General features: G+C 33.1%; 1 protein-coding gene across 1 annotated transcript in view; it reads right to left on the bottom strand.

Moving 5' to 3' along the window:
- Window positions 1-13,432, bottom strand: part of LOC133174690 (FERM, ARHGEF and pleckstrin domain-containing protein 1-like) — a 46,597-nt gene that overhangs the window by 6,051 nt on the left and 27,114 nt on the right. Inside the window, exons 12-17 of the mRNA XM_061309774.1 lie at window positions 5,003-5,237; window positions 4,382-4,646; window positions 3,226-3,315; window positions 2,832-2,962; window positions 479-563; window positions 27-213 (exon numbers count right to left, since the gene is read on the bottom strand). Coding sequence (XP_061165758.1) covers window positions 27-213; window positions 479-563; window positions 2,832-2,962; window positions 3,226-3,315; window positions 4,382-4,646; window positions 5,003-5,237 — 993 coding nt within the window. The remainder of the gene's footprint in view (window positions 1-26; window positions 214-478; window positions 564-2,831; window positions 2,963-3,225; window positions 3,316-4,381; window positions 4,647-5,002; window positions 5,238-13,432) is intronic.

Genomic DNA, 13,432 nt, shown 5'->3' with positions numbered 1-13,432 from the left:
TCTCATTAACTGAACGCAAGACTTACGTTCCATAATAAGTTTGTAGTGTAGAATTCTTTGTGCTGGCTTAAGGAGGAAGGAATTCAAAGGGAGATAACACACTTTTTGTTTCTCAAAGTCTCTGTACATGGCTTCAAATGTTTTATGGGACTTTAATGCCAGCTCCAGGTCCAATAAAATCTCTTCTTGTCGTTGTAGATAATTTCTATAAAGCTAAGGAAAACAAGAGAAATTTTTATTCCCTACTACAACATATACACTCTCATCCTTTGATATGGACAGTAAATGGAATAAATGGTTGTAAGCTATCGGTAAAGACACATTTCTGATTTCTGCTAACATTTAATAAACATGGCATGAAATAACTACATTTAACTGAACCTTTAACCAAGAATTTTGAAGGGGCAAATTCAACAACAAATCCCAAGTCTTGTAAAAAAAAAATCTCACATTTAATATGATGACAATTAGCACTTACTGGTAAGACCTTTGGAAATGTTGATGTCATAATGTCCCCTATCCTCTGGTAGTCTCCATTTAAATGTGCATTGGACTTTCCCTCCCTATAACACAAAATCTAACCTCAGTTGACATGCCACAAATTTCACATTTGACAATGCCTTGTTGCAGAGGCTGCAAAATGCTCATGAATTATTTATAGAATATGACATTTTCATTCATTGTTAATATTTTCCACCTACTTAATTCTTAGAGCTGCAACTTGAATTACTGTAACTTCCTCAGAAACTAGTCCTTAAATTAACTTAACAATTATCTGTTATAATTTCTACTTTTATTAAAAAAAAAAAAACCCTAAAAACTATTAAGAATAATATAAACCATAGTGGCTTTTTAAAAATCTGAGTAAAGGAACAAACTACATCACTGGTTTGCAAGATACTCAACTCAGAAACACAGTTACTGTAATCATGTGCATATTTGTAACAATATAAAAAGAGATTCCTTCTTTTAGACTTCAGTTTAGATAGAGTTCTGATTTTAAACCAACTTCCATGAGTTTTGTATTCATACCCCCTCTAACCATCAATTATACATGTACCCTTCCCCTCAACCTGCAGATGAAATCATCAGGAGGGATTCTACTATGAACAATCCTTGAACCCATGGCCTGGTGATCCATCATAGTCTGCCAACAGGGCAGACATCGAGACCCTCTACCATTGATTGACACTTGGTCAGTGACGTGAATGGATAAAAGCCTACTTGTGAAAGGACAGGAAGCTCATACAATTTACTAGTCCATTAGAGAATTGATGCTGCAGACATAAGGATGTAATGGCCCATCTGCTGGTGCAGACTAAACAGAGCTCATTAGTCTATGGAAGGAGTCAGATTTACTACCTTGATTTTACATCTGTGCTTCCAGTTAAATACTTCTCAAAAACTGTCCATGCAAAATAAATGTAACTGAATGTTTTTTCCCTCCCAATTTGAAAAAAAACCCTCAGTCCTCAGGTGACAGAGAATCTCAGCTTAATTTGATATTTTTCCTTAATTGGATCTCAAACAATTTTTTTTCCTAGTCATTCAGGTAGTAACAATTAAGGATATCATAATTCTCGGTTCAGATATGAGCTTCACAATCAACATGATCAATAAAATATAATGAGCTTCAAATGCGTGGTTCTGGGGATATGAGCATTATCTGACAGTTCTACTCTCTGAGGAATATGATACAATGTGTAGCCCTAAAGTCATCAGAGTCATCAGTGATACTGTCAGTTGTGATGAGGCCCCCAACAGGATATTTCTAGCAGGATAAAAAAAAAATGTGGTCTAAAAATGTATAGTACTAAACAGCCTTAATGAAACTTGAGTATCTATGAGAGAGAGAGAGAGAGAGAGAGAGAGAGAGAGAGAGAGAGAGAGACAGTTCTACTCTCTGAGGAATATGATACAATGTGTAGCCCTAAAGTCATCAGTGATACTGTCAGTTGTGATGAGGCCCCCAACAGGATATTTCTAGCAGGGTAAAAAAAAAAAAAGTGGTCTAAAAATGTATAGTACTAAACAGCCTTAATGAAACTTGAGTATCTATGAGAGAGAGAGAGAGAGAGAGAGAGAGAGAGAGAGAGAGAGAGGGAGGGATAAATGAGCTGCAATGTAGTCAGGTAAAAAACACAGGAAATCAAAGATTACAGAGCTCAACTCAATGAATGTTTTCTTAAAGGAAGCAAAGTCTCAAACCCTAACATATGTCCTAGTAGTGTGCATCTCTAGATGCAACATTTATGCAAGTTTGGCTTGGGTAGGACTTTTAGTTAACTTGGGAATGGACTTGCTCCTAAACCTTTTTTCTATTCAGTCATCTGGAAAATGTAAGATTCAGCATCTGAAGCAAGTCTGGTGGTTAGCATTCCTAGATGTGTCATACATGCAAATTTGGTCAACATAAGGCTTGTAGTAACCTGGGAATAAACTTAAATCTGGTCATTCATCCAGAAAATGTAGGTCAGATCCAGAATCCAAAACAAGATTTAGTCTATGTTGGGCTTACAGTTATTTGAGAATGGACCTGCTCCAAAAATTTTAACATATTCACTCTTCTGAAAATGTAGGTCAGATCCAGCATCCAAAGCATGTCCGGTGGTGTGCATCCCTTGATGCATCATTCATGTAAGTTTGGTCCAGTTTAAGCCTATAGTTACTTGAGAATGAGACCTGCTCCACTAAGATTTCAATCCATGATTTAATTGCAACAACAAAGAACTGGATATTGACCCCAGGTTTTGTCCTCAATCAAATGTCGCAATAAAATCATGTATTGACCTCATCAACATGCCATAATGGTATCTAATAAATCTATATACCACATGGAGAGCCTTTGATCCACCTCTTTAAGGAACTGACAGTGGAAGTCGTACAGAGGCCCGTAATGTACAAACAAGTTGGTTAGGTAGTCTGGCAAACCGTCCTCAAAATGTACAGCATTCTGGAACCACTTTTAAATTAAAAATATATTTGTTAGTTTATTTTAAACACAAAGATTAATTTTCTTCTATGGCCGACTCACTAATCATGATGCATCATATTTAGCTTTGAACTAACCAAACATACATAAATGTTATTGTTAGAGATGTATTTCATGTATCGTAAATTTATAATTCAATTATGTAAATGTACATCACATCTAAATCTCAGTACAAACTAAATCCTAGTATATAGAATCATACATAGATCATACATCATCATATAGAATCCTACCATTGTAATGACTTCTAAGTCCTTCTTATAAGTCCTCTCTGTCATTAGGAGTTCCTTGGCAATATAGTAAGCTCTGTCCACTAGGTGTCTCTGTGAACAGCAAAATTTACAGTATTTCAATACAAACAACATACCCAGTCTCTCGGATTTAAATTTCTATGGTGTTAACACTTATTAAACAAGAGGCCCATGGGCCACATCGCTCACCTGAGTAACTTTGGCCATGCTGTTCTTTACCAGATTTCTCCCCTTTTAATATACCTATTGTGGCCCCGCCCTACCCCCGGGGGTCATGATTTGAACAATTTAGAATCTACACTACCTCAGGATGCTTCCAAATATGTCTCAGCTTTATTGGTCCAGTGGTTCTTGAAAAGAAGATTTTTAAAGATTTTTCTTATATATTTCAATGTAAAACTTGGATTCCCTATTGTGTCCCGCCCTACCCCCGGGGGTCAAGATTTGAACAATTTATAATCTACACTACCCCAGGATGCTTCCATATAAATTTCAGCTTTTCTGGCCCAGTGGTTCTTCTTCAGAAGATTTTTAAAGATTTTTCTTATGTATTTCAATGTAAAACTTGGATTCCCTATTATGGCCAAGCCCTACCCCCGGGGGTCATGATTTAAACAATTTAGAATCTACACTACCCCAGGATGCTTCCATATAAGTTTCAGCTTTTCTGGCCCAGTGGTTCTTGAGAAGAGGATTTTAATGACCCCACCCTATTTTTGTCTTTTCTTGATTATCTCCCCTTGTAAGGGGATTTGGCCCTTTATTTTAACAATTTACACTCCCCTTCACCCAAGGATACTTTGTACTAAGTTTGGTTAAAATTGGCCCAGTGGTTCTTGAGAAGAAGTTGAAAATGTGAAAAGTTTACAGACGGACGGACGACGGACAACGGGTGATCAGAAAAGCTCACTTGAACTTTCAGCTCAGGTGACCTAAAAAAAGAATCATAAAGAAAATAGTATGAAGTTAAGCTAAATCTCATTGGAATTCAAAAAAAAAAAATGGTTGCACAATGTAGCTAGAAAAGAACAACAATAATTGAGATACAAATATCAGAAAAAGAGGGTCCTTGTTCCATATACATATTTAAAATTATGCCATAACTTTATTGATGCGGTATACTTTACTGTTTTTATACCTTGTTTTTCTTTTTCGGATCATCTTCTGAATCATCCGTCCTTGACGAGCTGAGAATACTGACATTTCCATGTATCCCATGATCCTCTATCACGGTTTGACTAATCACAGAATCAGGTGGGACTGACCTATGGTTCACAGAGGTCAGATGGAGGTCACTTTCATTCAGTGGGGGAGGAGGAGGGGGAGGGTAGTCATCCTCCTCCTGATACACAATGGGGGTCTCCACGGGGACTGGGGATATTCTGTTGAGATCACTACTGCTCCTGTAAATAAGGTAACAGAGTTAAGGAACCAGACATTTAGAAATCTTCTTAAAATCAACAAATGTCCACCATGACTGCAGGTTATTTGAGTGAAACACTGTAAACCAACTTTTATTAGAGTGCAAGTAATATGCATGAAAAATCCTGTAAATCACCTTAAATTCATGAGAACTTTATTTTCACATAATTACAAGAGACCGTCTGCTCGTGAAAATTTCATTCTTACCTATATTAATCTTATAAAGGATTATGTACAACAAAAAACAATAGAGACAAAAATTTTGTCTTGCTTATTAATATCAAAAAATGTTCTCATGAAAATAAGGTGCTATGTAAAACTTGTGATCTACAGTTACCTTATCATTGGGGGCGGGAAATCTTCGAGATCTGGCTCTTCCTGTACTGTTTCTGGAATGTTTTCGACTTCATCGCTTCGGACAATATGGTGATCTTCTTGACGGTCTATGCCTCTCATGTCATTGGAACCGAGGACAGGTGCCGAGAACTTCCTGTCTCCAAAGGCACCATAACTCTCCAGCGGCTCAGGGGAGGACTGGATGTGGGGGTAGCCTGGATAAGGGGGAGGTAAATCTATATAAAATGGAAATATTTCACTTCATTAGTCTCCTATGCAATTCACTATACTCTCATAAAACAGGAGAAATTAGAGAAAAAAATAACTAAAAAGTTTCTATTTTCAGCTACAGAGCTGTACATGTGCATGTAGTAAACACTGTAAAATGTCTTTATAGTAAATAGGCATAAATCCAAAACCTGGTTATAGTGAAGTCATTTTTTTCACAATGTAACTCAACCTTTATATGAAATATTAACTAGATATAGTCATGATAGTGATTGGAAGATTATGCAATGCTGGTTACCCTTGGCAATTCACTATTTTTGTGTTTTACTTGAGAAACATATAACCCCCTCTCCCCCTCACAAAACTGTTTTGTCTTTCCTTATTTCATTTTTTCCTGTGAATAAGTCACCTTATTTATAAAGAACAGTGAAAATTAATTCAAAGACAATGGTTTGCAATTGGCAATACATGAATAAAAGTAGTAATTCAGAAGAATAAATATAGTTTTGAGAACTTGTAATGCGCAGTATTGAACAGTCTAACAATACCCATAGAACAAACTTGCTTTTGTGTTAATTTGGTCTCTAAAGGAATCTTAACTAACATCACTGAAATGACTATACTGAAATTTGAAGATAAAAAAAAATCGAGATTTGCACTCTGGTCAAGTACAATGGCATTTGTTCTTACATTAGAGGATAGCCGAGTATGATGAAGGTATAATGTTCTCCAATATGGCTCTATTAGATCTGCTAATTGAGTTTTAAGAAATGGAAAGAGAAATTTGAGATCAATGTGGAACAACAGAGAACATGGAATTATCCTTCTGAATCGGAACAAAACTCCAAAAGAAAAGATTCGCTGATGATATTAACTTCCCACTGTTACAGTTAGTAAGAATTCTTCAGAGCTTCAGAAGAAGAAATATTGATTTTCAATAGTTTGAAGTCTTTCTCAGACAAACTGTTATCTAATAAATCCCTGCCATTTAGCATCATTCTCAGGACTACAACAGAATCTTGTATAAAGGACAAGGACTGGATTTTCTCATGCAATTTTCTTCTAACATACCTGCACAGTTAACAGTAAATAATATCTCTCTCAACACCATATGATACATGTATAATAACTTAAATTTTTTTTTAATCCATATCATTCTTAGAATTATTGTAAAATTTAACTATTCATTGAACCTATCTACTGCTATAACCCTAGTGGAAAAGCTTAAATATTCATGAATTTCTTCATATTCAATTTTTTTCTCTTCTGAATTTTTTTTATTTTTTTTGTACATGGCGTACATATATATACATTAACGTTTAATTGATGCACACTATTCACATCACACTATCAGAGATATCACAACGATATCTGGTGTACATAAATGTAATTTTCATTTTTACCCCTTCCACCCCCAAACCCTCCCTACTTTGTAATTTTGTAAAATTTACATGTATTTATATCAAAAGTCAATTTGACTTTGGAAATCTCTATAATAGGTGTGATAAACTTTTGCAATAACATCATTTAGCAATTATATTACTATGTATTTAGTGGCTCTTGGCACTGAAAACTGAAGAATTTCACTATAGTTGTATTAACCAGTTTGTTGATTTGGGCTATTGATTAAAAATACAAACATATCATTATATGTGGATTATGATGTTACAATAACTGATATAATTTTCCCAATATTTCTTAAGTTGACCAATAACCTAACATTGATACGAACAAGATAAATACACTATCAAACCCTTAATAAAATCAAAAATTTTATATAATAGGGAACAAATTAATAATCTGCCTCCCTGATTGTTTCTCCCTCTCCTTGTTTACGATGCCGAACAAATAAGGTGTAATGGATTTTTCATAAGTGACTAGCTACTGACATCGGTGGTCAGTGACTCGCTATCCCTCTAATGGACATCAATATTCCACCAGAATAATGATTAATCAAGTTCCAAATAACACCAAACATGCCAATTTAGGAGCCAACCACTTTCTATATTTGTCCAGCTATCTAATTTATATTTCTATATTCCCTATAAAGGTCCTTTTTTCCTGGAAATTACCCCTGTCTAGTTACTTTCTGTCACTGACAATTGTTTTTGTACCCCTGGTAATAAACATTCAGTATGAAATATAATTTTCTGTTTTAATTGTAATATCTTCCGTTATCTCTTGATAAGACAAGATGATTTGTTATATAGTGCAGAACACTGGGGTGTCTGTGATTCTGTGATCAAGAATCTGGCATGTATAACTACTTTTATCTATTATTAAACAGCTGAGTTAATGGATGAATCCTAAAGCCTCCCTAGTAATAAGACACATACCAACTGAAAATAGCGATACAAAACTTGAGTATTGGAAATCTGTTAACGGCTCTGCCTACAACAATAGGCGGAAAGTTGACATTTTGTTTCTCAAACAATTCATCTAATTAAAAAGACAGAAAAACAAGTTCTTAGTCGCAATTATATATCCGTGCTGAAAAAGAAATTCAAGCAAATGAAATATTGATAATAACAAGATCTTCACAAAACAACAAACAATAATAGTCGTCTATACATGACATCATATACTGTCAGCCAATCACACAGATAAATTTGGTACCTACCTTACAGCACTATCTGACCAATCAAATTCATGCAAATGCATTGTGGGTAATTTTCAATATCCATGAAAATCCCTCCTTCCTGGCAGTAAACATTTCATGATTTGTCAATGGAATTTTCCCTGATTAGGTATTCATCTTGATGTTCCATTATGTCTTTTTAAATCTACTGGCACTCACTCAAGGCAGAAATATCTCCTGAACAGAACTGATTTTTCCTGATTGCTTTGTGGAAAAACTTTTGACTTGAAGCATTTTCCTTTTTTGAAAGATTTATCCAACAACATGAAGGATTACAAAATAGCATTTCTTGAATTTAATACCCAAATTCCTCCTTGCTTTTTGTTAACACATTGTTCACCCTAAAGACATGGACAGCAACTTCCCCCTTTGCCAGCAAAATCGGGAGATTTTTCCTCCTGTTCTTCTGTGCCACAATTCTGAACAGAATCGTGGAAAAAAAAAAGGAACACACTATCTGAGTGTTCTCTCTGCTAGTGAGTTATTATTTCATGTATAATCTTGATCTGACTACAACAGTGGGTGTCTCAGTGTACACTTTCTCATCACAGCCTCCTGCTATCAACATCTTCTGACACCAAGCCTGATATTAAATTTCTACCATTTCAGTGCTGTTACATACAATCAATAAAAAACTAATGCAGATTTTCCTCATTTTTCATTCCATAATTGGCCAATTACTCTCCACGGTACATGAGAATAACAATACTAGGAGTTCTGTGTCAAACTACATGGTAGTTTTACGTCACAAGTACTTAACAATATAAAAAGGCCTGTATAGCTAGCCTGCTTGCCTTATGTCCTCAGCACTTGTACTAATGGTATCATAACAGTCTGTTGTTTAATAACACAGCAATAATTAGTTTTTACTTTTTATTAAAATGATGTCAATATAATACATTATCATCAGATGTTGAGATTTTTTTCTCAAGACAAAATGTTTTCATCAGCCTGAGAATGAAAAATATTTCCTTCTGACCACAGTCTAAGCATTTTAAAAATAAATAAATCGAATTGATTCAAAATATCATAAATATATACAAAAATTCATTCAAAAAAACAAAACAACCAGCAATCAAAAAAAGAATTCTTTGCTTGTTAATTAAAGGTAAATATCTAAAAAAAAAAAAAAAAATGATTGTCAAATCTATTGAGATTTAGAAATGAAGTATACATGTGAGTCACATCAGTGCAAATAATATCTACTTAAACACTTGTTTTAAATATTGCATAAATTCCCACACCATAAGAAATAGAAAAAGACATTCTAAAATAACTTTGTAAAACCCCAAGAAAATTGTCAATTGCATTTGAGCTTGAAAATGTATAAAATGTCAACGAGATTCACCAAAGGGCTAACTATACGGTCAATTTGCTGGCTTATTTCTAGACATCTGTGCCATGGCTATAAACAGAGACAATAATGAACTGCTCTGTGGACTGCTGAAGTAACCAGCCCTCTAGAAAACAAATAAAACACAGACTGGTCTATGACAGCTTCCTAGAGCTAGAGAGTTATAATGGTAATATCCCATTATTCCAAAGAATTGGGTTTAATACTGATGGAAGATCTGTAGCAAACTGTACTGATTTAGCAAAAACAATTTACCAAAGACTACATAAGTTATTAGGGAAAGGAAATTTTATAAACTAAGCTGTGGCCACTATACAATAGAGAGAATTTTTCATTTTAATATACTATTTTTTTTTTATTGACGTGTAAACTTTGAAATAATCAATAAAGATGCATACGTTTACAGGTGCTTTGTTTTGATGAGTGTTCATTATAATTCTTGTTAAAGACAGACAAATCAAAGAATGTCAATTTAAAATTAATTAAAGTGAACAATTAAAAATATCTCTGCTTCAGTTATCAAGTGAAACAAATGAATAAAGCAAAGAATATAGATTTAGCAATGCCATTTTCTAGTCGAAAATGTTGAACTCACAGAAAGCTGAAGATTTTATTTAAATAAACTAAAACAAATGCATGTCTAATCTCCATTTAATATCATAGAAAAATATACCAACTCCATTAGCAATGACTTGGTGAGATCAAGTTGATTTTAAGTTTATTAGGTTTTCCCTCCTAAAACTTTGCACAACCCCTTCAAATGCAGTAGCTTACTACAGATCTTTTAAATTCATTTGTAATGTCAGGATTTAGATGAACCTTGCTATGAATCTCTCCCAATAATGCTTTTAGTTTGCCATTTTTGCACACCTTATTGTTTATGCTCTTGAAATCCCTTAACAATTATGTAAAATTCTAACAAAGATGAAGAAAAAATAGATTTCAAAAAGTCAAGATTATGAATTTTCCAAAATGGTCAGGGTAAAATAATTTTTAAAAACCCACTGTTTCAATTACTGTATACAGGGAAAATCCCCCCCCCTTTTTCCCCACCCCTTTTGCCCTCATTGCAAGTGGGCACTTTAAATAGGGTGAATTAAAAAAGATAAGAATTATATCTTAAATTGACACAACTGTGTATGGGCAAATTTTAAAGGGGCAAAATAGTTTGCAAGTGTGAGACGGCAAAAATAACTATACAGAATATATTCATTGGCATTTGGAAAAGAGGCATTAAGGATGCAACTCTAATATACCCAGCTGAGACAGTTTTGAGACCTGACTTCCTTATCAAGACCCACTGATCAACCCCATCCCTCCAAAAAACAACCCAACCCATATCAAGACAGACATTTATCCCAAGTCTAACTTTATTTATAATTCTAACTAATCATATTGTTTAATATTTAGAGTATTTCTTTTTTTCCCCTGTCCTTAATGAATAATTTTTCATTTCAAATTATGAATTGATGTACACAGTTATGATATATATAGAGTCCCTTAAAACTGCTAAACATTAAAAAAATATACAATTTATTTGTCACAAAATGTGCAATGCATCAAAATCACAATGAAAGTAAAATTCAAAATATATCAATACCAATATCAGTTTTCTGTTGCACAAGGAAAATTAAGAAAGCATATAAAGTTTGCAAATTGATCACACAACTATGTTAGCCTGACTGCAAATTCAGTAAAACCAAAGCAGAATGCAATGACAATGCCAACCGAAGTAATACATTTTTAAGTTGAAATTATTTTGTCGAAATTTATCGTACAAAATTACAAAAAAATTAATTTTGTTCTCCAAAAAGCTGACCAAAAAAAAAAAAAAAAAAAAAATTATATATAAATATATATATAATCCCCTCCCCCCTTTTTCATCAGATGTGGCTAATTTGTCTGTGTATAAATTTTTAGCCCTCTTGTCAATTGTATTAAAAAGACCTGAAGGCAATGAACAGAATTTTACTTTGGTTTGAGTGACCAAGAAAAGCACATTTTCCCAATCGAAAACCAATATCATCCCAGTTTTTCATTTACGTGTCTCTGTACCAAGTCACCTCTTAATATTGAATTCTGCCATTTTCTTCATTTCTATCAATTAAGTCTATTCTGCTCAGGGGTATCAGAGCCTGTTTTAACCAAAACACATTTTACTCACCCATGTATCAAGTGTGCCAAACATACTGATATCAGCTCTTCATAAAGGTTAAATACCAAAAAAAAAAAAAAAAATCTATCCTATGAATCCAGATCAAATTTATCTGACAAAAAACAGAAAACTACGGACATACTTTTCCATTGGGACTAATTTATCTTTTTTTCCTTTTATCAAAATCAATATATTTCAGGATTTTTAGCTCGCAAAATACTTAGTAATTCATCATAAGTAATAAATAATTGATATTATAGATCACGTGATATCCCTTGTCAAAAATGTCACTCATCACTTATCCTAATCTAGTAAAAGATATTTCTGATACAACCTCATAGCTTAAAAGCAACATGATTTAAAGTCAAACATGTATTTTCTCTCATTGAATCCATTACATTACTATCCCTACTACATTGAATATAGATGTATTTATGACTATTGTAAAAACAATGCTGCAAAACATGGCAAAGATAGGACAACTGAGATCAAATATAATGCTATATAGTTCTTCGTGAAATATAGAATCATTCTTGTAGAAGTTCCCTCTTTAAAAAGAGCAGGAATAATTTTATTAAATTCAAAGGAAATCTTTCTTTCCTTTTTTTTTTTTTAATTTAATGTTTTAGATTAAAAATAGGTCAATTTAACCTATATGTACATATCCTCATTATAAATACAGCACATGCTGAATACAAACGTTAATCCGCACAGAAAAGCAGAAATCTAAATTAGATTTATTTTGTTCCATCAATTCTAACAAATATCAAACAAACCATTTATAGTATGTCTCTTTGAAGAACAAAAGTTTGGGACCCCCCCCCCCCTTTGAAAAAAGGGGGGAGAAAAAATGTATGTTATAGTACCCTGAAAGCTATAAATTTAATTTTTCTTGTCTCAATTAAAACCATTCACTAGAATCAAAGAAACACAACAAACCATTAATGAAGAGTTTCCAGTTCAATAAATAAGACAATTAATAGGCAGGTGCAAATCTCGGGCCAATTACATTATCAAGAAATCTTTAAGATGACTTCAGATCAATTCTAAAAATCATTATACCCAACAAGGAACATGAATCATCTCAGAATTTCTTAATATTGATTTATGCTGACTTATTAATTGATTAAAAGTGGGGTAAAACTCAAGACAATGGAACAAACACTCCACTCATGCTAAAACTCAATTTCTTTCATAGAGCTTTCAAATCATAATTATACTTCGTTTTGTTGCAAATAATTAAAGTTCAATGCATTAATTGCTGTATAATATCTAGAAGCTTATTTTGGTATGCAAGCAGGAAGTGGGTGCAGGCTAACATAACCATGATAAAACATATGGTTTAGATTTTTTGTTTAGTTGTCGTAACTTCCACATAATGTTTTATCACAACACAGATTATACAACTATTCTACAAACATGATGAAATCGCTCATCATTCATGCCAACAAAAATCTGATAATCATGCATCAAAACTTTATCCCCTCTTAATCTTGGAGCCAGCTACTATATTTTAAAAATTATCTGCAACATGAAATGAATATGTAATGCTGTTGAATATGAAATTGCAAATTAAAAAATAAATATTTTTCTGTAAGAGCATAACAAACAACTAACAAAAACCCAACAAATAACAAAAATAAGTAAATAAATGCTTGACAACAAGGGAATCTATGCATAACATGCAAAAATTCTTATCACAGCTATTCACAGAATCTAAAACACATCCTTCATCAAAACTCATACTTTACATAATAAAACAAAAGGGTGGCTATAAAAATACAAAAATCTATGGCAAAAATTAATATCATTCCCCAAAAATATGAGATTCCTCTTTATGAGCATAAAATTGAGAATTGATTCAATACTGCAAAATTAAAGGTGAGCAAATATATTGTGTGTGTGAAAAAAGAGCGTTTGTAATATCTTGTCTGATGGCTTTGGAAACTTTTAAATAAAGGAATACTATAACACGGATCCTAAAATGTCTACTAAAAATATTCATTTTACTTTTTCATAATTTCTATACATTTTCTTTTTGTTTTAAAGATCATTA

This window comes from Saccostrea echinata, unplaced genomic scaffold (genome assembly GCF_033153115.1).
Source record: "Saccostrea echinata isolate AGI-Se365-2 ecotype Australia unplaced genomic scaffold, CSIRO_AGI_Sech_v1 ptg000058l, whole genome shotgun sequence".
Lineage (NCBI taxonomy): Eukaryota > Metazoa > Mollusca > Bivalvia > Ostreida > Ostreidae > Saccostrea > Saccostrea echinata.
Note: the sequence above shows the minus strand (reverse complement) of the source record. Positions and strands in the feature narration are given on the sequence as shown.